Source organism: Gymnoscopelus microlampas, assembly GCF_963454915.1.
Source record: "Gymnoscopelus microlampas genome assembly, chromosome: 2".
NCBI classification, from domain to species: domain Eukaryota; kingdom Metazoa; phylum Chordata; class Actinopteri; order Myctophiformes; family Myctophidae; genus Gymnoscopelus; species Gymnoscopelus microlampas.
Window position 1 is genome coordinate 37,404,283 of NC_139939.1, and position 27,586 is coordinate 37,431,868.

The following is a 27,586-nucleotide window of genomic DNA, read 5'->3' on the forward strand; positions in this document are numbered from 1 at the left end:
TGCAGTCCCAGGTTTTCAGAAGGTGGCATACCATTTCCTGTTCCAGTTCATTTTCACACATAGCTTTGCTTGATTAGCTCAGCAGCAGATATGAACTGGGAAACACACGTTAAGGTGTCATGTGTGTTGCCGGTTCAGACCTGCTGGCATGTCAATCAAACAAAGGTATGGGAAAATCTACTGGAACGGGTATGCCACCTCCTGAAAACCTGGGACTACAGTTATGCACAGAGCCAGTCAGTTCTGTGCATGCTATGATTCTATACTTAGGTGAGCATAGAAATGTACCGTAACTGTGTGTAACTGTATAACATTCGAAGGGTCAGACCCTTGCTCGCCCAGGAGTCAGCCCAGCTCCTTATCCAGACATCAGTCATATCAAAACTTGACTACTGTAACTCTCTCCTTACTGGCCTGCCGGCATGTGCACTTAAGCCTCTCCAAATGATGCCACAGCACGCTTGGTCTTCAACCAGCCAAAATGTTCACATGTCTCCCCCCTTCTCCGCACCCTCCATTGCCTCCCAGTTACTGCCCGGCCCGCACAGAGTACAAAAAACTGATGTTGGCCTACGAAGCAACCAAAGGTATGGCACCAACATATCTTCAAAGCCTGATCCAACCCTACAACCCCTCCCGCTCACTCATGGATCAGCTAACACCGGGAAGCTGGCAGATCGTGGCAAGCTGGCAGAACCTTCGCTAAAACATCCGGGACAACGCTCCACACGTCCCAGACTCTTCTCCCTTCTGGCTCCCAAACTGTGGAATGAACTCCCCATTTGCAATTAGAACTGCAGACTCACTCCCAATCTTCCGTCGTAATCTGAAGACTCACCTCCTCAGACTCCACCTTAGCCCGTAGCACTTGCCGTAGCACTTGCCGTAGCACTTGCCCTTGCCTCGACGACCCTGCAGGCTTATGCAAAGGCCAAAATGTAATTTCCTACATGTCATGTAGACCGATGCCAGGTCATTGTAAACCTGGCATCCTATAGTGTGTATAGTTTCAATGTACAGATTATAGATTTTTTGGGGATATTCTACTGTTAGACTGATGATAGGTTCTTGGTTTACCTCTGATCCTAGATTACTATTTCTATGCATTTGATGTATTACCTTGTGTTGTCCTTGCTTACTGTAAATCGCTCTGGATTAAGAGCGTCTGCTAAATGCCTAAATTGTAAATTGTAAATTGTGTCACAGTGAATTGTGAACACAAATATTTTGCAATGCTTAAAGGACCACTTCACCCCTATCTTAATATAATTGCTCCTCACTAATACACATTATAATATGGTGCAATTTTTGTCTAGTGTCTGAGGAGGGCTGTGAATAGTTCAGAAACCCGCCTGCCAGTGGCATCATCAGTAGGCAGGTTTAGTCATTTCAAACTAGATTTCCTTTTTTTTCCTTTTATTTTGGCTTCTATTATAGCATGCTAACTTTACAGGAATAGATTAGCTTCGATTCCCCATCGATGATGTCACTGGTAGGCGGGTTTCTGAACTGTTCACAGCCCTCCTCTGAGACAGAGTAGACAAACATTGTACCATATTATTTGAGCATTAGTGAGGACCAATAATGATATGAAGATAGGTTGAAAATGGGTGAAGTGGTCCTTTAATAATTTTTCACAACAAACACAAAGTTGCAGGTCCTCACCAGTGTGTTAAGCCAAATTGAGCTGGTAATTATACCAGATCTGTGCTTCTGAACTGAAGGAACTAGCCTAAGAACAGGGTTTGTCTGTATCACTTTATGTATCTCTGTTTCACTGGAATACAAGAACGCTCGCCCCAAAACATGCTCGCCCGGGTCCAACCCGGCGACCTCGGAACGGCCATCACCAGGGATTCCTAAACGTAACCTCAGTAAAACTAACCTCAGTATATGTCTTAACCCAGTGGTTCTCAACCTGTGGGTCGGGACCCCACATGATTTTTTTTTGGGGGGGGTGCGGGTTCCCAGATGACAGCGAAGTGATAATCTAAGGACTTTTAAGACCTTTTTAATTAATAAAAAAAGATGAAGAAAGAAAAGAAAAAGGCCATTACTGCATCAAAACTATTCAACAAACTATACTATAAAAACTGGCTGATCAGAGTCTGGCATACTTGTGATATTATATCTGCTGATTCGAGCTAATATGTCAATGTATTGCTTGTTGTTTGATATTGTATCCCTGTGGGGTTTTGCTTAACATTCCCTGATTTTGCTTAGCATGCTGCTTGGACAAAATTCAGATGGAACATCTCCAAGAGCGGAGCCTTTAACGCCAGGTTTAACTGTATTCCATTCGTTGCAATAAATGGTAAAATCTACTTTGACGTGAGTATTTTGGGTTGTCACAGCCTGAAAAGGTTGAGAACCTCTGCCTTAACCTAAGCTTATTCCTAACCGTAACCTCAGTAAAACAAGAATACAAGAACTGCTGGGGGCGCGCGATCCTTTCACTGTACCTGACCTATCACAGCGCTGCTCATGCTGCCAGCCACACGCATACAGTGAACCACACAGCCCAGTTGACACTGCCAATCACAGCCAATCACAGCTCAGCAACATTAACACACAAAGCTCATGTTAGGACATAACAAATCATTGATGATGTCAGGCATTGTTCAGTTAAGATATGCATATCACTCTAGTCTAGCCCAATGTAAAATGATGAAGGAGAGCAATTACTTCTCCCACTATACTTACTGTAGAAGAAATCCTCAGAAGAAATGTTTTCACTTGATATTTTAATGTCACTGTGCTGTAGAATATTATATGTAGAGGGGATTCAAACCAGTTAGCCAGATACCTAACTTTTCAATTGCATAGAGAAACCACGCCACACACATTAGACATGTCTTGTTTTGATGGATAAAACACAAACAGTCCAAGTTTACATTTTATATGAATGTGCAGAATCGTGGAAGGCAGGGTTTGCAGATGCCAGCCCATCAGGCATAATATTTGACATTATTATTATTTGTATTTATTTAATTAATTTATTTCGGGATTCACAATACATTCAAGCCATTCCAAAACATCACATACAGACAAGCGATGAACAGAAATACACTTGCAAAAAAGTTGCATCAGTGCAGAATGCATAGTTCTCATACAGGAATGAAACTTCATCATGTACAATTTTCAGGAAACTTGCAATAGGGGGCTAAATGAGTCACTGGTTCTATAGATTATTTTCTTTTTCTTTTCATATCTTTTCAGGTAAGAGCAATAACATGCTGTTTAGAAGTGTATTGTATAATACAACGGAGAACAGACATATAGACATATACAGACATATATACATATTACCCTACATAAATCAATGAGCTTTTCAGTGTTTAGTAGTTTTAGTAGTAGTAGTTTTACTAATTATCACTATGGCAAGATTTCTTCTCACTCCCATTGAGCAATTAGATGGCAGTGTGTGCTGTTTACAGGCTCGGTGTACAGTAACACCACTGCTTGACACGTGCCTCCCTGCGCAACGATGTCCCCAGTTCCCGCAGGGCTGGGTCACTGCTGGAGCGACTTATTTTTAAACCTCCCTTTGATGGGGAATATCAGGGCTGTGTGAAGAGGAGAAAATGAGTGGACAAGCAATGCTACTGTGTCATTATAAAGGCCTCAAAATGGCGGTAGTGTCCCCATTCCTCTCAAGGAAAATGCTGCCTTGACGGCAACTCGGTGGCTTCTCTCTGCAAATAGCACCAGGGAGTGGAGCAGGCCAAGCCATCCATTACTGTCTGTGACCATGTGGAATAGGTTTTGCTGCCAGTTTTCCATCACACCACCCATCCCTGTAGAGCACTAGTTGGTGTGCACTGGCTGTGGGAAAACATAGTGTACTGCCTTCTACAGAGGAAAATGTACAGTACACACAGTGCAGTCTCACGATGGACACAGGAAGGGCCATAGACTGAAACCTACTGCAGTACAAGTGAATGATATCTGCTGTGCAGTATGCACAGTATATAATAAGGATAATCTACAAAATATAGAATAAATAAGGATTTTGTGACTTTGTAATTTGAAATAAAATACAAATACTTCTGTTGAATTTAAGTGTTGGATCACACAGTGCAAAAAGCAGGCTTCTAATGATGGGATGATATGCTGATGTGTTCATGCTACTGTATGATGATTCAGGTTCAATCCATGTGAATAGGGCTCAACGTGTAACTGGTGTCCCAGGTACACCGTTCCATGCCCTCCTTATCCCCCACTGGACTCTGCATTGACAAATCGCTCCATCCACTCGGCCACCCTGCCAGCTACTTTCCCATGGAGGTCCTTGACAAGGGGAGGATTACGCAACCAAGTACTACTAACCACAGAGATGACGAAGCAAAGGAAATATGATCTCTGTAATAACATAAGGGCCATCATGTTATAATGGAGTTATACAATTTGTATTTTTCTCAGAGCATATTTTTAGCCATCTTGGTTATTATTAGTATTCCCAGTATGAGCTTTGGACCCCAAAGGTCTGCCAAACATTTTGCTCTCCAGCTATTTATGACTTATAGATTGTGAACCTGCTATGATTTAGCTAAATGGAGCTCTGCCATAATACATAATACATTTTCCTCTGAGATAATGTTTTCTCTCATAAATTGATTTAAGAGTAAACTGATTATTTCAGCTGTCACTACCTTGCTCTCACACACACACGCACACACGCAGACGCACACGCGCACGCACACGCACACGCACACGCACACGCACACGCACACGCACACACACACGTGTCACACACACACACACACACACACACACACACACACACACACACACTGTGACTTCTTGAGCTTGGACAGTCAGAAAAGACTTCGATGTATTTTCATTTTGCTCTCCAATTTAGTCATTGCAAATTCCCCCCATGTGTATAGTCCCTGTAAATACCAACCCTATTAGTTTTCGGGAGGGTGTAGACAACCACATGTCTCCTCCGATACACATCAGGCAGCCGCTTCTTTTCACCTGACAGTGAGGAGTTTCACAGGGAGGGCAAAACATGTGCGGAGGGCACACACTTTCCTTCATAGTTCCACTCCTAACCCTGACCAACCTGTAGGAGTTGCTAGTGCAGTGACAGAACACGCTCTCCCCTGACGGTTTCCCACCACCAAAACACAGCCAATTGTGTTTGTTGGAGCGCCTGGCCATGCACCGTTTACCTTAGTCTCCACGACTGTGCAGAAACTTTATTCTGGATTCACCGGACACCCCAACAGTCAGAAATCCTGAAATGAACCTGAACTATCTGGGCCCATGGTGATTTTCTTGAGCTGATGACAAATGCAGGTAGAATACTTACTGCTTTGAGAATATGGCCTAATGACGTTATCACTACAAACAAGGGAGGAGATTTGCGATTTGAGGAGAGGAGTTTGTGTAGCATCCATTAACGGTATCCAGTAAACATGCCATTCTGTTATGAATCCCAAATGACTGTTATTGTGATGTATTGTGGGCCTCATACCCAATACCATTAATGGCCCATTTAAAGATACTCAAGGCTCTCAAGTACAACAGAATGGAAATGGCCATCACTGAGGATCTCCCTCTCTCTCTCTCTCTCTCTCTCTCTCTCTCTCTCTCTCTCTCTCTCTCTCTCTCTCTCTCTCTCTCTCTCTCTCTCTCTCTCTCTCTCGTCATTAATGATGGAAAAGGGTTCAACAAGAAACTACAGTGCACTTCCCTATCTCCATCTACTTTATGCTCACACTTTGGTATGTCAGTTTATTGTTAATGATTACCTTAGCTAGCTGTCCATCAGTGATGACTCTACTTTAAAGTGAGTGACGACAGAAAGTACATTTTAAATCCTACAGTATATATCAACAAAGGCACAACTTCACCCATTGAGTTGTATGACAAAAGATAAGAGTGCCCTTTTCAATTTGAAGGGACTCACACAGCAGGGTTCTGTCTAGACTTACACAAATGCGTTGGAATACACAACAAATCATGACTCATTTGTCCAACATGGATGCTGCACATTGATAATAAAGCCTGACCAATGCCAGATTTTTGGGTCCAATGCCGACAATCCCGATTATGGAGAGTCCTAGACCACTGATTGCCGATGTTAGGCACATCACACTCCCATATGTCTATTTCTGCTCACCATTTCCAGGCCCTAGCTTAGAGTTCTTGTTGGGTGCAAACAACCCTGCTTTACTATTCAAATGTGGATTATTAAAGATATGAAAAACTACTTTTTTAAAACAGTGTACGTAATTAATGGAAAAGTGTTACAATTAAATGAACATAGCCCAGCCCATCGATTATCGATAACAGCCAGAACGATATATTGGTTTGGCCAATATATATTATCGACCATTATTTGGCCAAAACTATACCCAGGGTTAAAGTGAACTAGCCTGTTTTATACCCCGGGGTATATTCTGGGCTAGTACAGTTTATACCCTGGGGTATAAAACAGGCTAGCACAAAATATACCCCTCTAGCCCAAACTATACCCCCCTTGTGTTTTTCCATTAATCGTGTTTACATAATTATTTTAGTAATGCATTATTAAGTAAAACCTCTGTAGTCCAAATTATTCCTCCATACTCGGGTGAATAATATACTGTAATGGAATATACAATCAAATATATAGTATACTGTTAAGTAATAACCCTCTAGTCCAGACTATATGTTACTGGAATTAATAATATACTGCATTTACACAAGGAGTTAGTTTGAGCTATAGAGGGGTATATTTGGGGCTAGCCTATTTTATACCCCGGGGTATGAACTGGACTATCCCAGAATATACCCTGGGGTATAAAACAGGCTAGCCCACTTTAACCCTGTATGGTTTTGCCGGGGGTATACTAACTATACACCGCCATCTCTTTGGGCATGTCATTCCTTTCGGCATGTCTTTATACACAGAAATGTTTAAAGGCGTTGTGATGCATCGTGAGCTTGTTGATCGGCTATTTTTTAGATGATTTGATTAGGGCTTGAATAAAAAAAAAGTTCAGTTTATGGTCTATCTTCTAATCTATCGAATATTATGTGTTTTCTTTTTTTTATTTGTTTGCCTTTACGTAAATGTTCTCAAATATAAACTTTAATAAAATTTACATTTGACTTTTTGCAGGTTTATTTTCAAAATATTGGTCAAACATCGGCAATCAGTGGTCTAGGACTCTCCACAATCGGGATTGTCGGCATTTGACCAAAAGATCTGGCATTGGTCAGGCTTTATTATCAATGTGCAGCATCCATGTTGGACAAATGAGTCATGATTTGTTGTGTATTCCAAGGCATTTGTGTAAATCTAGACAGAACCCTGCTGTGTGAGTCCCTTCAAATTGAAAAGGGCACTCTGAACATTGTCTTTTGTCATCCAACTCAATGGGTGAAATTGATTAAAAAACTTTGTCACAACAACTTTTAGTGCAGCATCTGTGACCAGATGGAATATTCATGCAGAACCTGACATAATAGATTATTGTCAATTGTACTATGTTAATAAGAAACTAGTAGAAAAGACCACACTGGTAGCCGGTGGATGACACAAAAATAATTCTACTCTAAACCCAAAGTAGATCCCCCTTCCCCGCAATTCTGATCCCTGTCCAAAGAAAGCAAAGTGTAAACACACCACGCTTCAAGTCATACAACCACATCTAGTCGCAAACTCACAAAGAGCAATTCCGTCATAAATGTATAGAATATAAATAAGGACTTTTTAGGATATCTATAAAACCTGTCTGTAGTAGCTTTGTTAATCCCAAGGACTAGGAAAAAAACAGAAGAGGCTCCCATCCCATCTACTGTTTTTAGTTTCTCATCATCGCAATTTGATTATGGCGGTGGTTATTTTCTAATCTGATCTATGTATTTATTTGCAACGCAACAGCAACATTTGTTGAAGCGCATTGTGGGCTTATGTCATAGTTGTCCCAACTTTTTATGGTGGACAATGGATGTGAACTAAAAACTTGGCAAGGAAACTTGGCTTAATATGACACATTAGTGCACTCATCAAAAAATGCTTTCGTCATGACAACAACAAAATATTATCTGTTACATTGTATTGTTCTTATGTTGTTTTGTATTTAGTTTATTACGACATGAGTAGGTTTCATTAAACAGACTGCCTACTGCCTGCAGTAGTACTGCAAATGAAGTACAATTACATAGACCTTTACGGGTCCACCGCTACATTCTCAGAGTTAAATGTACTTATTCCTACTCATTGATATGTATGAATGTGAATGTTGCTGCTTTCTGATGAGCAGAATATGTTTGGTTCACCCTGTTTTGTTTTGTTTCTCTCTCTCTCTCTCTCTCTCTCTCTCTCTCTCTCTCTCTCTCTCTCTCTCTCTCTCTCTCTCTATCTCTCTCTCTCTCTGTCTGTCTGTCTCTCACGGCAGTCTAACGCATCAGTGGAGGCTACGGTTTCCCTAGTAGACCCAGAGGAGGAGACAGTAGCAGTGTTCTGGGTGGACAGTGTGGGCACCCATGGCACCACCGGAGCACCTGGGTGATAGAGCCCCTGCCACTGACAATCTGACCCCGGTCATGGAGGTTAGTGCTCTTCCCAGCGCAGGCAAAACCTGCCCTGTCCACACTCCGGTGACGGAGGATGCCAAGCGGGGCTTCCGGAAGGCCATTGGGAGGCACAAGGACTACGTCAAGATCTCGGTGCCCGAGTCCAAAATCAACCGTCTGCCCATGGAGTGGTGGAAGACAGCCGTGGCGTTCTTCTATGCCGCCTTCAACTTAGTGCTGACGACTGTGGTGATCACCGTGGTACACGAGAGGGTCCCACCCAAAGAGGACAGTCCACCACTCCCAGACAAGTTCTTTGACTACATCGACCGGGTCAAGTGGGCGTTTACAATCACAGAGATCAATGGTATGGTCCTGGTGTCCATCTGGATTGTCCAGCTGTTCTTCTTCAGATACAAGTAAGAAGCTTTGGTGTTGTCTGTAGCTGCAGTCAAAGTTTATTTGGTCATTATTATTAATATTGTTATTATTAGTATCATGTAGTAGCACACATTTCTTTCTTTCAACTGTTTGTCTTTTGTACTTTTTACAATTTTTTACTATTTATTTATTTATTTGATAAGTTATTATTTGATTAGTTATTGCCATTTATGTGAAGCCGTATTAACAATGAGTATTTACACACCAATCTGAAGCAAAAGGAGGTGAAAGCAAATGTAAAATCATATTTTACTACATTTAATATTTTGTATAGATATATATCTTTGTATTATCCAACATGCCATAATCTATTACTCCAGTACAATAACATGTGCCATTCCATAACCAAGCTTAACAGGTATTATCTTAAGGCATCTACAGTACTATCCTTATGGCTTGATATTTGTCAATATGTACCAGGCCAATATTTTGGAACTATCTCTCACTTTACATAAAGTCCGCAGGCCATGTTTTGCACCTGATCGTAAACATGGGTTCATCTCACATCCATTTTGCAGGTCAATAGCAAGCAGGCGGTTCTTCTTCCTGATTGGCACCCTGTACCTGTACCGCTGTGTCACAATGTACATCACTACCCTGCCCGTACCTGGCATGCACATGACTTGTGCCCCTAAGGTGAGTTTACATGTCAATATCAGAGCTGGCATCAGCTGTGGTTACCAACCCATTTTACCCCATCATATTACAGTCACGGTCAAGAGCCAGCTTTTAGAAAAGCTATTTTGTCTCTCACTGCCTGAGGACAGCAACTGAGCAACAGTAATGTGGTTCATCATGGTTTTCATCACAAATATGTACCCCTGGTGGTTTTCCTTGTAATACTGAACAGAAAGATCAAACCGTACTCAGTTGAATGACTGTTTTGTGCCGAAATATGCCCCTAACATTGAAAAGTATCAGACGCTGTGTGAAACTGATTCCCCACTTGTGAAGAATGACTTATCTCCAGTAACCTGAGTGAAAATAACATGAGACCCAGATTTGGCCACCTCTAGCTGATAGCCCCTGTTCAACTAATCTTTCTGTTATTTTACTTCTACACATCTCCTTTGCTCTGTGCCTCTGTCTCATCCATCACATCTATCCCCACTTTGTCTTTACCTCTCTGTTTCATTTACCTGTCCTACATTGTCTCATTGCACTAAATCAGATGTCGCGTTATCCTCACTAGAAGACTATAAATGCAGTATATCACCAAGACAACTTCCTGCACAGCTACTGTACTTGGCAAGTGAAGCGAGTCTGATCAGCTCCCATCGCTCATGATTTGTTCCTCTTTCCATCCACCACCTTTTCCCTCTCAGCTGCATGGAGACTCACAGGCAAAGATCCAGCGTGTTCTACAGTTGATCTCAGGTGGAGGTTTGTCCATCACTGGCTCCCATCTCATGTGCGGAGACTTTCTATACAGCGGACACACCGTCATGCTCACCCTCACCTACCTATTTATCAAAGAGTGTGAGTAATATAATTAATGCTTGTGTTATTTAGTTTGATACTTAATTTGCAATCTCCATCAATACTGTTCTATTTCTATGTTAGACATTTGTGTGCCACCAGACATGTGTGATCTGGGAAAGGCTGATTTTATTTTAGCCAAGGTGATTAAATGATAGATTGATATTTTAAGACACAGCCTGATCCCTTGAATAAACCCCCACGTTCAACCATCTGTGTAGGACTCACTCCTCATTGCATGTCTTTCACATGAGCATATTACATACATAAACACAGATCATTTGGGCGCTAGAGCTATCAATGCTATCAATCTCTCTACATGTCTTTTTAATATTGCAGTTATCAGTCATCATTACCTGTTGACATTAATGTTAGTTGACATCATAATGGCTTTTCATGTCCTTTGCAACCGATAAGCATATGTTGGATTTGAACCACTTAAGCCCTATTAAAGAAAAGAAAAAGATTTAAAATATCTGATCTATCTAAGATTTTTTTTTTATGTTTTGAATAATGTAGAACATTTTTGCCTATAATGACATGCCCAAAATAGGGACACCAGGGTTAATGCTGTTAACAGGGATCAAATCTGTGACCCGTTAATTACAGGACAGTCTCTTTGTAACCACTTAGACCAGGGGTCTTCAACGTTTTCAGGCCAAGGACCCCCTAGCTGAGAGAGAGATGAAGCAGGGACCCCCTCTATATTGTATAAAATTGTGTTTCAAATAAACTTTTGCTGCTCTGTTCTTCCCCTCTACACCTATTACTCTTTGCCAAAAATAGCCAATCTACAAGCTCACAACACCTCGCAGCGCGAGGCGTTGTGAGCTTGTAGATCGGCTATTTTTGGCTAAAGTTCTCCTCAGAAAGGGGGTGCTGGGGTTCAAGTGGTTAATGTAAAAAAAAAAAATCCTATCACACAAAGATTTGGCGGACCCCCTGTGGTAACTCTGAGGACCCCCTAGGGGTCCCGGACCCCCTGTTGAAGACCCCTGACTTAGACTATCCTGGCAAACCATTCCCCTCTCCTGTCTGTTACTTATATTCTGTCTTTCCTCCTCTTCCTCCCTCCCTGCAGACTCTCCACGTTCCTTCTGGTGGTACCACCTGATGTGCTGGCTGCTGAGTGCCGTGGGCGTGGTGTGCATCCTGGTGGCCCACGAGCACTACAGTGTGGATGTGGTTGTGGCTTACTTCATCACCTCACGTCTCTTCTGGTGGTACCACACCATGGCTAACTTACAGGTCAGACCATGGAGCTATACTTCGCAATATGGCAGTGTCGCTCACCACAAATCAGCTATTTCTACCAAGCAACACAGTCGTACGAGAAAAAATATATAAAATAGGCTTCGCAGACCATGTCTGTGTGTGTGTGTGTGTGTGTGTGTGTGTGTGTGTGTGTGTGTGTGTGTGTGTGTGGTGATGGTGGAGGGGACACTAAGTGACACAGAGGGAGGTAGTTAGAGAAAAGTGGAGAGGAGAGGGGAAGGACGATAATGTGTTGTAGTTATAACTGAAGACTCCATTTTCCTCTCAACCTCCTACCACAGTGTTGACATGAGTCTGAGTGTTCTGAGAAGCTTCACGTTTTAGTATCAGCTCATGAGCAATAGCCTACATGGTCCTCTTTTGCCATGGGAGTTACCTAAAGCCCACCAACTAAAAGAGTCACATTTCAATCATACATTTTTATTTTTTCAAAGATCGTTTAACAGATTATTTGCTTTGTAAATATATTTAGACCTCTGTACTTGGATGATCTTGTTAAATGTACAAAATAGTCAATGTACAATTTTGATTGGTTATGTATGCCCTCTGCTGGCCACATTAATGAATGACAGCAATTACAAAATGTCAGATGTTATGCCACCATCAGTTACATAATTGCAATGCATAGAATATTCATAACAATTTCACACTTGCCAATTTGCCAATGTGCCAGATTTGGCACAGATACAGCTTTGTATATTGTAAAGAGATCACAACAATATAGGGTACCAAAATTCCTAAATTTGCCCTTTAATTTTGATAGAAATGTGAGAATGTTTCTGCTATTCTTGTCAAAATTAAGATAAAATGTTAATGTTAAAATGTTAGAAGGGTTGAGCAATATTCAGGATTTGGACAATGACCTACACTACACCTAGACCCCACCTGTCTCATTACTTTATGTGCCACACAGTAATAAACCTACAATGCAGAATTAACTTTTAGTCTGAGAGGTTGAATAAACATTTAAATCTTATTCTGGTTTTCTTCAGGTTTCCAGTCTGCAATGTAACCATATCAAAATAAACTAAATTACATATTTAAACATATTGATAAATGGACTTTTAGGGTTGTTGTCCTATTCATTCTAAGGCTAACCTTCTCCTAGTCTCATGTGGTCAGACCCACCCGTTTTACGTCATCAATTGCAGCGACGGAGGGGCTAAATCACAAGTCAGCATGTCCGGCTTTGGCCAGAGAAAGTCAGGTAAGCCTCTGATTGGCTGGGCTGTAATGGAAGACCGTGGTTGGTCCGTGGATTGTCTAAAGAGGTCTGTGGTTGGTCAGTTCCTATGTCTGTCACACTTTTTTTTAAATCTTATGGGTCGATCTTTAACAACTTTTCAATAGTTGTGCCAGACGTTTGATATGCATCTAATTGTCTGGCTACTGCGAGACTAAACTTCTCATACATCAAGTGGACCAATTCATCCATAATTCATCCGTAGCCTTGGATTCATAATTCATCCATAACCTTGGATTCATAATTCATCATTAACCTTGAAGTCATCCTTGACCCCTCCCTCTCTTTCTTGACACTTGTCAACTAAATCACCAAAACTGTCTTCTTCCACCTCCGAAACATTGCTCACCCCTCACCCAAACTATCATTTACTGCTGCAGAAACACTCATTCATGCTTTTATCTCATCCGGGCTTGATTCCTGCAACAGCCTCCTTTACGGCACGACCAACAAAGTCCTCAATATATTACAGTGTACAAAACTCTGCTGCCCGCCTGCTCACCAGTACCTGATCCAGAGACCCCATCACACCAGTCCTCCATGACTGGTTCCCAGTCAGACACTGTGCACGAGAATGCTACGCACACCAAAGTCCTTATAGTGGTGCATAATCTAAATAGTAGTCTTCAAGAGACAAGAAGGTGGCCTCACATACTGGTAGCCTCTCTGTGGAATTCACTTCCAACCCACATCAAAGCAGCCCCCACCATTTCTTCTTCTGTGTTTTACCATTCTATTTTTAATTGTTGTTTTTTACACACTATATTTATTTATTTTGCCTTAATAAAGTTTGATTTGTTCTGTTTATGTAAAAACCTAGTATCCATTAAGGTGCTATATAAATAAGGCTGATGTATTATTATAATTATTATTATAACTGTGTTTTGTCCTAGACATATAACAGACAGCCTATTTGTTTGACTGGAATTCCTAAAAGATCAGTCACACAAAAGATCAAGTCACACAAAATTGCATTTCACTTCCTGTACCTGTATGAGTAGTGACAAATAAATAAAATTCTTGATTCTTGAGTCTGTACTGTACTGTAGTATACAGTATAAATCAGCTAAAATCATTTTAACTTTTACGTTTTCAAACTTTGCCATTCTCATTTATATATTTTTTCAGCATAATCATTTCACATGAAATATGTCTCTTCTGATGACATCACAGGGATGTAAAATTCAAATGAACACCAAACTCTAGAATTTGTTTTCGCCGTTCATGTATCCTGACATGCTTGCCAAACAACTGCTGTACCTCACCAATAACTTGAACGCATTCCTATCTAGTATATTACCAAAAGACACAATCCAGCCATACTGCATATTAGTCACATCCGGTGTTACAGTTTCTGGGTTTCTAACCACCTCCTGTATTCACCAGACGCTGAAGTGCTCTCCCAACAACTACCTCACAAACACCTGGTGGAACCCTGTCTTTAACTTCCTGGAACGGAATGTGCAGACGTCGGTGCCTTGCTCCTACAGCTGGCCAATTACCTGGCCTCCCTCCTGCCTCAAGAACCCCTGTAAGAAGTACTCCATGGTACAAAGTACAAGAGAGGAGTGACAGCCCTCGCATCAACTCCATATGCCAAGCCTAGGCATACCAACAACCCACAGGACCAGTATTCCATGCAGTATTCAGTCTCCTGCTTGACATGAGATATGGTGGTAAGATTGGGAGGCTGTGTCAGTGACACATGAAGAGTATTTCAGTTTCATGAAGGAACGGGTTTACAGTGAAGGATGTTTGTGGTTAAGAGAAATCAAGAGAAACAATTATCAGTGTTGTCTCTATATGTACTTCGCCACTATAACTTATTTATGAGATCATGTTCTTACACTTAACACTTGGTGTCATGTTTTTATAATATAAATTAAATTATGATTCTGTATGACCAAATTTTATTTCAGTAGTTATTAGATCATTCATTGTCATTGATTTGCAAGTTTGCTACAGTATTTTGATTTTCTTTGTCCTTAGATCTGTTTCCACCCTCGGTATAAGGGTGAGGGTGAATACCTCAGTGTGATGTCCATGTATCCAAGTCACAAGGTGCCTTAGAAATACTGTCAATGTTCGTAATTATCTGAAAACTGCCATATTAAGCCTTGACTTGTTTTCTATTGTTTTTTATTGGTTTTGTATTCATTTTAATAGCCTTAATTGTGCATTACAGCTAGTTCCAACATTGTATGGTTGTATTAAACTTTAATTACATTAAAGTTCCTGTGTGCTTTTTCTTTATATCCAATCTATCAATATAATACTGTAAGTGGCCATTATGTCATTATTGTAGAGTACACCTATGGCATTCCCTTATCTTTTTCATGGCAACATGGTATTTTGGTAGAGATATAGACAGTGTGTTTTATGTGTCCATGAAACGGCATTTGCCATTACATAATGTGTGGGTTAAAGTCAGAAAATGTCAGTGGCCCAGGCCTCATATGCCATGATTAATTAATGGCAATACATTTTTATTGAATAATTGCAATGTTGGATGTGGTGTGTTTTCTTATTGGGCTCACAATTCCAAGCCACTTTAACATAGAATTGTTTTAATCTTTACTATTTAATGTGGAAATGGGACAGTAATGAAAAACAGGGCAGGCTCACAAATGTTAAGTACTGTATTTTATTTATTTTTTTTTAAGACGGAGCGACCTCAAGTAACCTCATTGTTCTCAAACCTTTTCATGTCAAGGACATGAAAGGACATGTTTGGCCGCGGACCCTGGCACAAAATATTTTCAGATGGCCCCATCTGAAAATATTTTGTGCCCATACAAGATTTGTGTCGTGCTTGTAGATCGGCTATTTTCAAATTCATTCGGCTATTTTCAAGTAGCCAATGTAATATAGGGTTGAACTGGATAAACTGATTACTGATGCAATTAACAACTTTTGCTGGGGACGCCCTGGAACCCCCTCAACGACTCCTGGGCGTCCCCGGGGAGGCTGTGACTCCCCAAAATAATCATATTTGAACTGGGGACCCCTGACCCTGATAAGCATTTGGAATTGTTTGAGTAGTTTGACTCGGTTCCACAGCTAAATATTGTGAAAATAGCAGATCTACAAGCTCGCAAGCTGTTTGCCTCTTTTTTAAATTATTTGACCATTTGGCCAATGTTTGACCAGTTTTTATACTATGTTTGTTGATTCATTTTGATGCAGCAATGGTCTTTTTTTGTATTAAAAAGGTCTTAAAAGTCCTTAAATTGTCACTTCACTGTCATCTGGAAACCCCCCAAAATCATGTGGGGACCGCCCTGGGGGTCCCAACCCACAGGTTGAGAACCACTCACCTACGTCATGACGTATGGATCATGGATCATCCCATTGGTTGACGTCGGTCGTGACACAAACCAATCAAGCACACGCCAAAGTTCTATCGCCAATAGACATGAAGTAAACAATAACATGTCAACGTTTGCACAACAGTACAGGAAGAACGCTTTGCCAGGGGTGGCGCATAGCCGCATACATAACGGTGCATATCACCACGTCCTTGTCTGCTAAAAACAGAATATGGCATAACTAAATTCATAACAAAAGCATGCTTTTGCTATTATGGATAGAGGAACTACGATCTATCCCGCCGCTATGGCATGTAAGCTTTTTATTGTTGTTTTGGTTGTATTCTGCACTGTCTATTATTCCATGTACATCTATAAAAAACGACGCTATCTTGCAAATATCCCCCCCGGTCCCAAACCATGGCCGATTGTGGGCAACTTCGGTGGGTTTCTCGTCCCTTCTTTCGTCTGGAAGAGGTTTGGAGGAGGTCGACGGGAGCCCAACAACAAGTCAACTCCATCATCTCCTCAGGTGATCCTGATGGAACAGGCCAAGGTGTACGGTAACTTGTACAGCCTGTTTGTGGGCAGTCAGCTGGTGGTTGTGCTCAACGGGTATGAAGTGATCAAGGATGCTCTGTCCAACCACGCAGAGGTGTTCTCAGACAGGCCAGAAATTCCAGCCATCACCATCATGACTAAACGGAAAGGTAAGCGGGTTAACGTTTCACTATTACAGTGGTTCTCAACCTGTGGGTCGGGATCCCCAGGGGGGTCCCTACGTGACAGTGAAGTCACAATTTAAGGCCTTTTTAATACCTCAAATTAAAGAAAAGTAAAGAAAAATACCATTACTGCATCAAAAGTAATCAACAGACTATACTATAAAAACTGGTCAAACATTGGCCAAATTGTCAAATAATATAAGAAAGAGGCAAACATTTTGAAACAGCCAATCTACAAGCTTGTAGATCTGCTATTTTCACAATATTTATCAGTGGAACCCAGTCAAACTAAATGTAATGCCTCAACTCCTACATTCCCAGTGCTTATCAGGGTGGGGGGTCCCCAGTTCAAATATGTTTTTTGAGGGGTCACAGCTAGAAAAGGTTGAGGACCACTGCACTATTACACACATTATATGTACGATTTATTAATAATCTCAGTCAGTGCAACTGTGCAGCCCCATTACCACTAGTAAGCGGAGCAGCATAGGGCTGGCTCTGGTCCAGAGCTAATACGGCCAAAGTGTAGGAGGCTATGCAAGTTCACAGCGATGAGTGTAAATAGAGTTCACAAATAGACGAGGTGGAACGTATTCAGATCCTTACTGTAGGCCTACTGGTTTGGTATCTCTGACTGATAAATTATACATTATATGACAGCATTAGATAATTAATACTGAAGCATCAGTGCCTAAACAGTTACTGTTACAGTTACTGCTTGGTGGAGCACTTTGAAATGTGACCAAACTACGTTGCTTAAATTTTAATTCTATATCTGAAAAGTATCTACTAGCTGTTAAGTATCGTAGTAAAAAGTAGCCTACAAGATTTCCCTTTGAAATGTAGGGGAGTCTTGAATATAAAGTAAAAAATAATGGAAATACTCAAGCGAAGTAATTGCAAATTACAAAGTTTGGTAGAAAGTACAGAACTGAAAATAAAGTATTTTAATTTCCACCAGTGCACATTTACAATTTAGGCATTTAGCAGACACTCTTAATCCCTAGCGATTTACAGTAAGTTGGTAAATACGCGGTAATACATCAAATGCATAGAAGTTAGTAATCTAGGATCATAGGTAAACCAAATACCAGGTATAGGCCTTTACTGCCTAAAGACTGCAGTGAGCTAAATCATAATCAGACAAACCATTACCACAAAAACAAAACAAAATCTAATTTCCCTTTTTGTTTTGGACCTTTAAGGTATAGTCTTTGCACCATATGGTCCAGTATGGAGAAAGCAGCGCAAGTTCTGCCACAGCACTCTTCGAACCTTCGGCCTGGGAAAGCTGAGCTTAGAACCCTGCGTCCTGGAGGGCCTGGCTGTAGTCAAAGAGGAACTGCTGAGACTCAGTGAGGAGTCAGGGGGCCGCGGAATCGACCCCAGCCCTTTGGTTAGCAACGCTGTGTCCAATGTCATTTGCTCGCTAAGTCTGGGTCAACGCTTCCACCACGAGGACCGCGAGTTCCGCACACTGCTGGACCTGATGGCACGTGGGCTGGAGATCAGCGTCAACAGCCCCGCAGTACTCATCAATGTTTTCCCACCATTGTACCATCTTCCCTTTGGGGTTTTCAAGGAGCTCCGGCAGGTAGAAGGGGACATAACAGTGTTTCTGAAGAGGATTATTGCCAGGCATAGGGCAACGTTGGATCCTGGTAACCCCAGAGATCTTATAGATATGTACTTGATAGAGATGTTGGCTCAGCAAGCCAATGGAGAGATGGACAGCAGTTTTTCAGAAGACTACCTTTTTTATATAATAGGTGATTTCTTCATCGCAGGTACTGACACCACCTCTAATTCATTCCTGTGGATCCTGCTCTATATGGTTTTATACCCAGATGTACAAGGTAATTAGTAGCCATAGGACCATTCAGTTCATCCTTGTTTGCATTCTAGTTCTAAAACAGTTAAAGATCCTTTTTAGGTAGGGATGTAACGATTCACTCAACCCACAATTCGATATGTTTTTTTTTTCACAAAGTGAGACTCCAGACAAATTATGATTATTTAAATTAGTTCTCAGACAAAAACTAGAAAATACATGTATTTTATTTCTTATCTTTTCTGTATCAAATTAAAGAATGGTTCAGGTTATGATTAATGTATACTCTGTAAATAAAGGATCTGCAAGCTTGTAGATTGCCATTTTCAGGCTTGTCAGACCATGCATATACCGTTCTTTTTGGTGACACCAGTCATTACAGCGATCTGTTATATGTATTAATTGGTTGATCCAATAAAAAGAATAAGGTTTTAGGCAATGACCTTATGCTCTTAAGTAGACTTAATAGTGCAACGGTAGGTTAAGCAATTTCCTAGGTCACCTACAACATAACAAGTTGCCAAGTTGGGGGGGGGGGTAAAAGTAGTAAGCTGGTACTCCTTGGTGCTTGATTGCTTACTGTGTTTAATTCTAACCATTGTGATTCCAGAGAAGGTCCAGGCAGAGATTGACGAGGTGGTTGGGAGAGATCGGGGCCCTTCGCTCACTGACAAGGGCCTTCTGCCCTTCACTGAGGCCACCATCATGGAGGTACAGAGGATGACGGTAGTGGTTCCACTGGCTATTCCTCACATGGCCTCGGAAACCATAGGTAAGATTTAACCTGCCTCTAATGTTGACTGGACATGCTATTTTCCCGCAACTTCCTACATGATGAACATCATAAAGGTCCATACCATACCATACGAAATAATGTTTCCACAAGAGCTACATAACAGTACATACGTCATTGTGTTGAAAACATTTTGGCATCTGGTCACTGGGGGTTTAATGCACACAATTGCTGCAGAAATTTGACATGCTCTGATTAAAAAGGCAGCTTGTATATTGGCTATATATCAGTGTTCATTTTCTTCACGAGTTGGTGTAAAAGGCCCATAAACCATTGTGCCTTAAGGACAATACAGAGCTGAAGTTTGTCATGTAACAATATCTGTGATAGTCTATAATTACATTGATCTTGTCATTTCACTTGTGTCTGATTAGGTCAAGCAATGCCCTTGTTCATTTATTTTCCTATATTTGTATTTTGTCAGTTTTCAGAGGCTACACCATTCCCAAGGGGACGGTCATTATCCCCAACTTATGGTCTGTCCACAGAGATCCAACTATGTGGGAGAACCCAGACGATTTCAACCCTGCACGCTTTCTGGACAATGAAGGGAGGTTGCAGAGGAAAGAGTGCTTCATGCCATTTGGGATTGGTAGGTCATACTGTTTACAAGTGAACCAGTTAAAACCTCATACGGCTCAGACATGGGTACAGGAATTAATTTGTATTATTGGGTACAGTTACATTTTAGGCATAATAGTGACAACTAGACCATACCCGGTCGGCGCAGCGCAGCCGTGGGGGGATATGCGCACATGATCTGGCAACCCGGGAGGCAGTTCGTCCCATAGCTGGGCAGCCCCGTAACCATGGCGACAGTGTTTGACACAAAAACGCTAATAAGAAGCTGAGATTTGATGAAATTGAAAAACGGGCTTCACAGTTGTGTTCAGATGGTAATGGTCAATGGCTGTGTGCAAAATCAGAGCAATTGGTCTAGCCCAGTGGTTCTCAACCTGTGGTACGCGTACCACCGGTGGTACTTGAGCCCCCCCCTGGTGGTACGCGGAAGAATCTTCCCAAAAATGAAAAAAGTGGGGGGAAAATGAAAAAAAAAATATATATATATATATATATATGAAAACATAATAAAACTATCGAAATACTACTTTGAATGGAAATAACATTACCATAATATCACTCAAATTTAATTTAATAAAGGTTTTGTTGAACACTTTGTCAGCGTGGGAACAGCGCATTTCCTGGCTGTTACTTTGAATGCGCCGGTACTGGTAGCCACGATCAAAACAAACACGGTGACGGGCAGGGGTGAAAGTGGGCCGGCACGGTCCGGAACGGCGTTCCGGTAAAAGATTCGGTGGCGGAACGCCGTTCCGTTAAGAAAAAGTCAAACGGGACGACGGGACACTCTCACAGATCCGTGTTTTTCCCCCACTGTTTGTCTGACTTTTTTTTCTCCCCCCGTTCCGCATAAACAGCTGCTTTCGCGTGAAGTTAAGTAGTTTCAACTAGGCTACCTGGGTACTTCTACTTCCAGTAGTATGATTTCAAAATAAAACGTGTGTTGAATTGTAACATTACAAGGATAGAGTTTTAAAAACCTCTTATTCTGAAATGCACATCGTTTTGAAAGGAAACCAGATTTATTTTCTGGAGGCCACTTGACAGCTTTCTGCTCACGGAACACAGCTCCACTTGACTAACGTGCATCGTCAAAATGTCAATAACACGGACGTGGGTCATGGGACATTATGGAATATAAAGACTTTGTGGCAAAAGTTCATATTTACAACCATGATCGCTGAAACCAAGACAATGTGGGGCTATGGAACAAAAGTGTGTTTTCTTTCATCTTTTCAGAAGGTGAGTAATTCATCTTATCTAATGCTGTGGTGGAAAGTAACTAAGTACATGTACTCAAATACTGTACTTGAGTATAATTTTAAGGTAATTTTACTTGACTGGAGTATTTCCAATTTGCAATATTTTTATTTCTATTCCAATACATCTCAGAGGCAAATATTATACTTTTACTCCACCTCAATTATTTGAAAACTTTAGTTACTACTAGTAACTTTGTGGATTTTAATTATTATGACAAAACATACATAAACCGCTTCAGCCCCATTTAAACTTTGGCTTTTTGAAAATGTACTTGGTATTGTACAGTATGGTCAAGTTGGACATGAGTTAATAGCGTTACAATCATTTTTAACCACTTAGCTTTGGCTATTCAAAAATAGCAGGCACCGCCCTATGAGCTTGTAGATCTGCTATTTTTGGAAAAACCTTGAAAAAGTGTTGCATATCTTTGAATATTTTTTTTTTTTTAAGCGAAAATGAACTGATATCTTTGCTTCTGGGGGTCCCTGGCACAAGACATTTTCAAATGGGGGTCCACGGCCGAATGTTTATCAATTTAGGGGTCCTTGGCATGATAAAGGTTGAAAACCACTGCCCTAAATCCATCCTAAACCCGCCCAAAAAGCATCAATAACCGCTAATAACCGCCCAAAAAATCGCGCGCGCTGCGCGCGCGTGCACGTTTGGCGGTAATGGTACTTGGAATGACAGATAAAATCTGAGGTGGTACTTGTTGTAAAAAGGTTGAGAACCACTGGTCTAGCCAGTGAGGAGAACCGGGTATCTTCACATACTCACCTACGCACCTACTCACCACTACAGAGGTTACTAGAATTATAGTAGGATATAATCCATGGTCACAGCAGAATGGGCTTTGGGTCCTTGATCAACAACATACCAACCAATAATGAGTACAAGGGTTAACCTAGTTCTTGGCAACATTCCTATTCTAAGTTCTAAGTTCCTAAGTAAATAGTGGACAATAAACATCAGGCATTAATAAACATTAGGCATTTGCCGAGATGGACTCAGTGATGCCATGTGTGTTTGTTTAACTTTTTAAACTTCTTAACCACCTGATTCGGATGCTATCAATGCATAGAATGGGAGATTATCACGTTCTGTCAGACCATTGAATGGGCGAAGTAGGCGACCTACCGTCTACCCCGCGATTTATCAGACCATTCAGTGGGCGTAATCAGGAGCTACTGACCTACCGACGGAGATGACTTAAATACTTTAGTTTCGGTTTTGGTTTTGGTTGTTTCGGTTTCGGACCATGACGGAGGCGCGCAGTCTCAGGCGAGGTGGAGCCCCGCGACGGGCCACCGAAGGAGCTAAGGCGACTGAGTTGCCGTCCGGAGCGGTGCGACCCTCGCCTGTGCCTACTCAGCGCCGTTCGAGTTATGTACCGATATGGACAGAATCGTAAATATTGTTGTGGGGACTGCTCCGCCTCCGTCGGTAGGTCAGTAGCTCCTGATTACGCCCAATGAATGGTCTGACAAATCGCGGGGTAGACGGTAGCTCGCCTACTTCGCCCATTCAATGGTCTGATAAAACGTGATAATCTCCCATTCAATGCATTGATAGCATTCGAAGCCGGTGTCTTAACTGTGTTTAGCTGACGTTTGATCTGAATGTATTAATTTCACTGTTTTATTATTATTATTATTTTTTCTTCTTTGCTTTTAACATGTAGCACTTTGAGATTTGGTTCACATCTAAAGTGCTTTACAAGTAAAATGTATTATTATTATTCTGTTCTATTCTGTCCCTCAGGTCGCAGGGTTTGTATGGGCGAACAGCTGGCTAAGATGGAGCTGTTTCTGATGTTCACCACCCTGATGCAGGCCTTCACCTTCAAGCTGCCAGAGGGGCAGGCTCCTCCCTCAATGCATGGTCGGTTTGGCCTGACCTTGGCTCCCTGCCCATTCAGAGTGTGTGTGAAACCACGTACCTGAGGCTCCCAATCACTGTAAGGGGCTTAATTGGAAATAATTCCAAAGCACCCAGAAAATCCCAGTGATTCTTCTTTTAGGCATAGGAGTCAATATTCCTGGTTTAGGAAAGACCCCCTACAGTATCTGATTTTAGGAGAGCTCGAAAGTTGTCCCAAATTGGGTCCTTCTGTGATTCTGGTTCCCAGCTTGACAACAAGCTTATTGTATACATTTATATATAAATTATATATTAAATATATATTTTATATAAAAAAAACACCAACAACTAACTAACGTAGGATTAATCAATAGCTCAATATGAATAATAAAGGCGAGATAAATTCTCAAAAAGGTGTTATAAACATCTAACAATAATGCTAAATATAACAGGGCCCTTGAAGGGGGGCCCCTCAGCTATCCCCAGCAAAGTGCCCACCCCATCCCACTTTTCCTCGCTCCATCCCTCCTAATTATATTCCAGCAACTCTCAGTCAACAGATTTTGAATGAGTAGCTCATGAATGTAAATAACTGGAGTTTGGGAGGAGGGACTACACTTGGCCATGCCTAAACCACTCCCAACCGCCAATTCCAAGTTCCACAAATAATGACAGGAACTACTCCCATTTAATGGTTCAGCCTTTCCCATCCCTACTCAACCCTGTCTCTGCCCGATTTCTCCTCCCTTTCTTTCTCTCCTGCTCTGGGTTCCTCACTTGGGGGGCCGGTCTCTGCTTACGTTGTATGGAGAGACTACCAGGACTCCAGAGTCAACCCCCATCTCACTTTAACCAAGCTGACTAACCAATCTTGAATCCAGCTTTAGACCAGCGTATCGATCGGTTTTCCCAAAATACATATCTACCTCATAAACGGCCTCAATAATCTAAAAGTAATCAAGTTGTGGTCCTAGCGTCATGAAAAAAATATGACAATCATGATTTCATCATGATTATCATTCATTTTGCGACTGAGTGTTGTAAAACCGTGATTTTATCAATTCTCAAAAGAGAACTACCAGTCCTTGCTGTAAGCAGTTGTCGCAGTCCAACTCTAAGGCAGGAGTATTTTTTGTACTATTCAATTTTTTTGCACAATTCCTGTGAATGTTTCTGAGATGTTTGACGTATAAGGGCTCAGGGCCATATTATGAAGTGCTTCAGAGTAGGATACATAGCTGACAATTCTCAAAAGTATGCAAATTTGGTCCTACTTTTAGGCATAGGAGCACGTTATCAATATTACTTTCTTAGGAAAGAGTTGCTATCTACATCAGAATTTATAAGAGCTTGAGAGCTGTAGTCTACTGACATGTTCCCAGAAGATGCACATTGCACACACATAGAAGGAGAGATGTGTTGCATGGGAAAGCTTGACAACAACAAGCTTAGTAAAAGCTATTGTTTCGATTTCGAAATTGAATAATTTTTATGACTGATCGTGATCTTGTACAGCAGGGGTGATGTTTTTTGTAATTGTCAATATGATGTCGCAATTACATATTGTTTACCTTATAATCCATTGGAATGATAGGCTCGTTATATAACAGGCATAGTATAATGTATATGTAATGGACAGTCGCATATTCATTGTAAAGCATGTTATAACATGCACACACTGACGGTACACCTCTAGAGCAGTGTTTACGCAGTCTACCCAGAAAGTGGACAAAGAGCCTACATGATTGCAATGAAATTGCGCATCTTAATACAGTGTTCAGAGTTCATTTTTAGGGCTTTTTAATGAAGTTAAAAGATTATAACATGTTAGTGTACAACAATCAAAAGTTGTACACTAACACTTATTTTTATTGGAAGGTTTGAAGAATCGAGAGTGACTGTTTTAGGAAGAGTCTTGTCCCACGATGAGGTAGGATTATTTTAGTCCTAGTCAGATTTTTAGCACGAATCCTAGGAGTGATTCTGAGATGCTTGATGAATATTCATGAACCCATCTCCACATCCATCAGGCTCACAGAGGCATTATAAAATCTCAGAGGCCATGACATACCATTAATATTGGTCAAAGATATGGCTCCAAATGAGCAACAGAGGCATTAAGAAAAGAAATCTGACCAAAACAATCATCAATAATTGTCATTAATAACTGTGTGATACAATAAATAGCAAAAATTAGCTAAACAGTCATGCAGTTCTAATGGCCCATACACACCAAACTGAGTTGTCCTGACTACTACCGAGAGACTATACGTCGGGAGATACACACTCTACACACCACACAGACAGTCGGCTGATGACGCTGTTGTGTGTTACTGCCCTGTTTTGTGAAAGACTTGTCAGAATGTTTTCCTCCACAGTTCCACATGTTGACAGAACTAGTCACTCGGGTTAAACAAGGTTAACCCCCCCATGTGCCCCCGCTGGATTGGATGAGTGACACGTCACTACCACCGACGTGCTACAACCGGTTTTCTGCCACAGACACTTATCAAAGGCCAGACAGTCCACCCATATGTAGAGGGCTAGAGGCCTTAATAGACATCTATCTATATATACAATTTGAATCCTGCGCCATGTCGGTTGTCAGTATGTACGAACGTTGTATGTGGCCAGTGTGACGTAATCTGACATCACGCCAGTGTGACGTAATCTGACATCACGATGAGACGGTCGTCCCGAAATATGGACACAACGCCAGTGTGACGTAATCTCACGACAGCATGACATCACGCATGACATCACATCCTACCTATAAATTCTAGGATGCCGTCAGATCGCACCAGTTCGACGGCTTCCATAGTGGGTTTTGGTCATTGGAGAGGTGATGCACGTCACCTCTTTCTGAAGTGGGTACTTTCAAAGCCTGCCGTGGATTTAGGAGAGCACAAAACTCTCTCTCACACTGTGAGGTGCCTGTAAGGTGGCACTGCAAAGTGAACGACGCGTCACGCTAGACGTTCGGGCCGCGTAGCGGCCCGAACTTCTAGTATATATACAATTTGAATCCTGCGCCATGTCGGTTGTCTGTAACGTTGTATGTAGCCAGTGTGACGTCATATGACATCACGGTCGTGACATCACGATAAGACACGCCAGTGTGACGTAATCTCACGACAGCATGACATCACATCCTACCTATAAATAGGTAGGATGCACCAGTTCGACGGCTTCCATCCTCAACACAACCCACGCCGACGACCCTTTACACAAATAAACTGCTAACTTCATCTCCTGCGATTTCAACTATCTTTTCACATTGTACACCACTGCACACTCCCCACAGGTCTGCCATACCAGGTCTGAGTAATCACAAAGTGGGTTTTGGTCATTGGAGAGGTGATGCACGTCACCTCTTTCTGAAGTGGGTACTTTCAAAGCCTGCCATGGATTTAGGAGAGCACAAAACTCTCTCTCACACTGTGAGGTGCCTGTAAGGTGGCACTGCAAAGTGAACGACGCGTCACGCTAGACGTTCGGGCCGCGTAGCGGCCCGAACTTCTAGTTAATAAACAAAGAATTTCTTCACGAATTGTGTGGCGCTTAGTCACCCTGTTTGTACCTCATCTACTCCGAACAGAAGGTAGATAAGGAGTAATTTGTTTGTTGCCCATACCTAATACTTGAAAGAAAACAAGAAAATGTATTCCATTTTTTAGCGGCGCTAGCCGCTCGCCCTCTATACCTGGCTTTTGCGTCAACGTTCTGATTGGTCAGACACGTCAACAAAGTGATTGGTCAAGCTTCACGTGACACGTGGCTATAAACACATAAACACTTATTGATGACAAAATGTATCGAAGGCGCCGCTACCTTCACACAGGTGTTATTTTTTGTCGTATTCAATCATTTTACTGATTTTACTGACAGAACATAATATTCATTTCCGAATGGATTTAAAAATGGAATTAAGGATGTTGACTGTGATTAATCAACTGTAGCTATCATTTCAAGTCTCACTTAAATATTTATTTATGGTCAGATTAGGTTATTGTCAGGCTGCCAATAAAACAGGCCAGCTTCATATGTGTTGCTATTTTATTCTGTGTGTGTGTGTGTGTGTGTGTGTGTGTGTGTGTGTGTGTGTGTGTGTGTGTGTGTGTGTGTGTGTGTGTGTGTGTGTGTGTGTGTGTGTGTGTGTGTGTGGACAGCAATTCTGAGACCTGAATGTTAATTTAACTTGTGTAGGGGAAGGATTTTTTTACACAAGATTTTTAATACTTCAAAAAGAAAAAGTCAATTTCTGCATCAAAA

General features: G+C 41.5%; 2 protein-coding genes across 2 annotated transcripts in view; both read left to right on the forward strand.

The window, feature by feature from the left end:
* sgms2a (sphingomyelin synthase 2a) overlaps nucleotides 1-15,173 on the forward strand; it is a 19,861-nt gene extending 4,688 nt beyond the window's left edge. Inside the window, exons 2-6 of the mRNA XM_084084277.1 lie at nucleotides 8,397-8,933; nucleotides 9,474-9,591; nucleotides 10,281-10,434; nucleotides 11,516-11,682; nucleotides 14,339-15,173. Of these exons, the coding sequence (XP_083940403.1) occupies nucleotides 8,485-8,933; nucleotides 9,474-9,591; nucleotides 10,281-10,434; nucleotides 11,516-11,682; nucleotides 14,339-14,524 (1,074 nt within the window). The 5' untranslated portion in view covers nucleotides 8,397-8,484 and the 3' untranslated portion in view covers nucleotides 14,525-15,173. The remainder of the gene's footprint in view (nucleotides 1-8,396; nucleotides 8,934-9,473; nucleotides 9,592-10,280; nucleotides 10,435-11,515; nucleotides 11,683-14,338) is intronic.
* A 1,274-nt stretch (nucleotides 15,174-16,447) lies between these two features.
* cyp2u1 (cytochrome P450, family 2, subfamily U, polypeptide 1) lies at nucleotides 16,448-25,815 on the forward strand. The gene is made up of 5 exons (XM_084079325.1): nucleotides 16,448-16,970; nucleotides 18,191-18,841; nucleotides 19,427-19,588; nucleotides 20,034-20,201; nucleotides 23,216-25,815. The coding sequence occupies exons 1-5, from the start codon at nucleotides 16,535-16,537 to the stop codon at nucleotides 23,395-23,397; spliced, it is 1,599 nt and encodes a 532-aa protein (XP_083935451.1). The 5' UTR covers nucleotides 16,448-16,534; the 3' UTR covers nucleotides 23,398-25,815.
* The last annotated feature ends 1,771 nt before the right edge of the window (nucleotides 25,816-27,586 follow it).

Excerpts from the sequence above, each read along its gene's own strand:
- cyp2u1 (XM_084079325.1), top strand. The coding sequence starts at position 16,535 with ATGGATAGAGGAACTACGATCTATCCCGCCGCTATGGCATGTAAGCTT. Across the intron at positions 16,971-18,190 it reads CATCATGACTAAACGGAAAG|GTATAGTCTTTGCACCATAT; the intron begins GTAAGCGGGTTA and ends TGGACCTTTAAG. Across the intron at positions 19,589-20,033 it reads CATGGCCTCGGAAACCATAG|TTTTCAGAGGCTACACCATT; the intron begins GTAAGATTTAAC and ends GTATTTTGTCAG.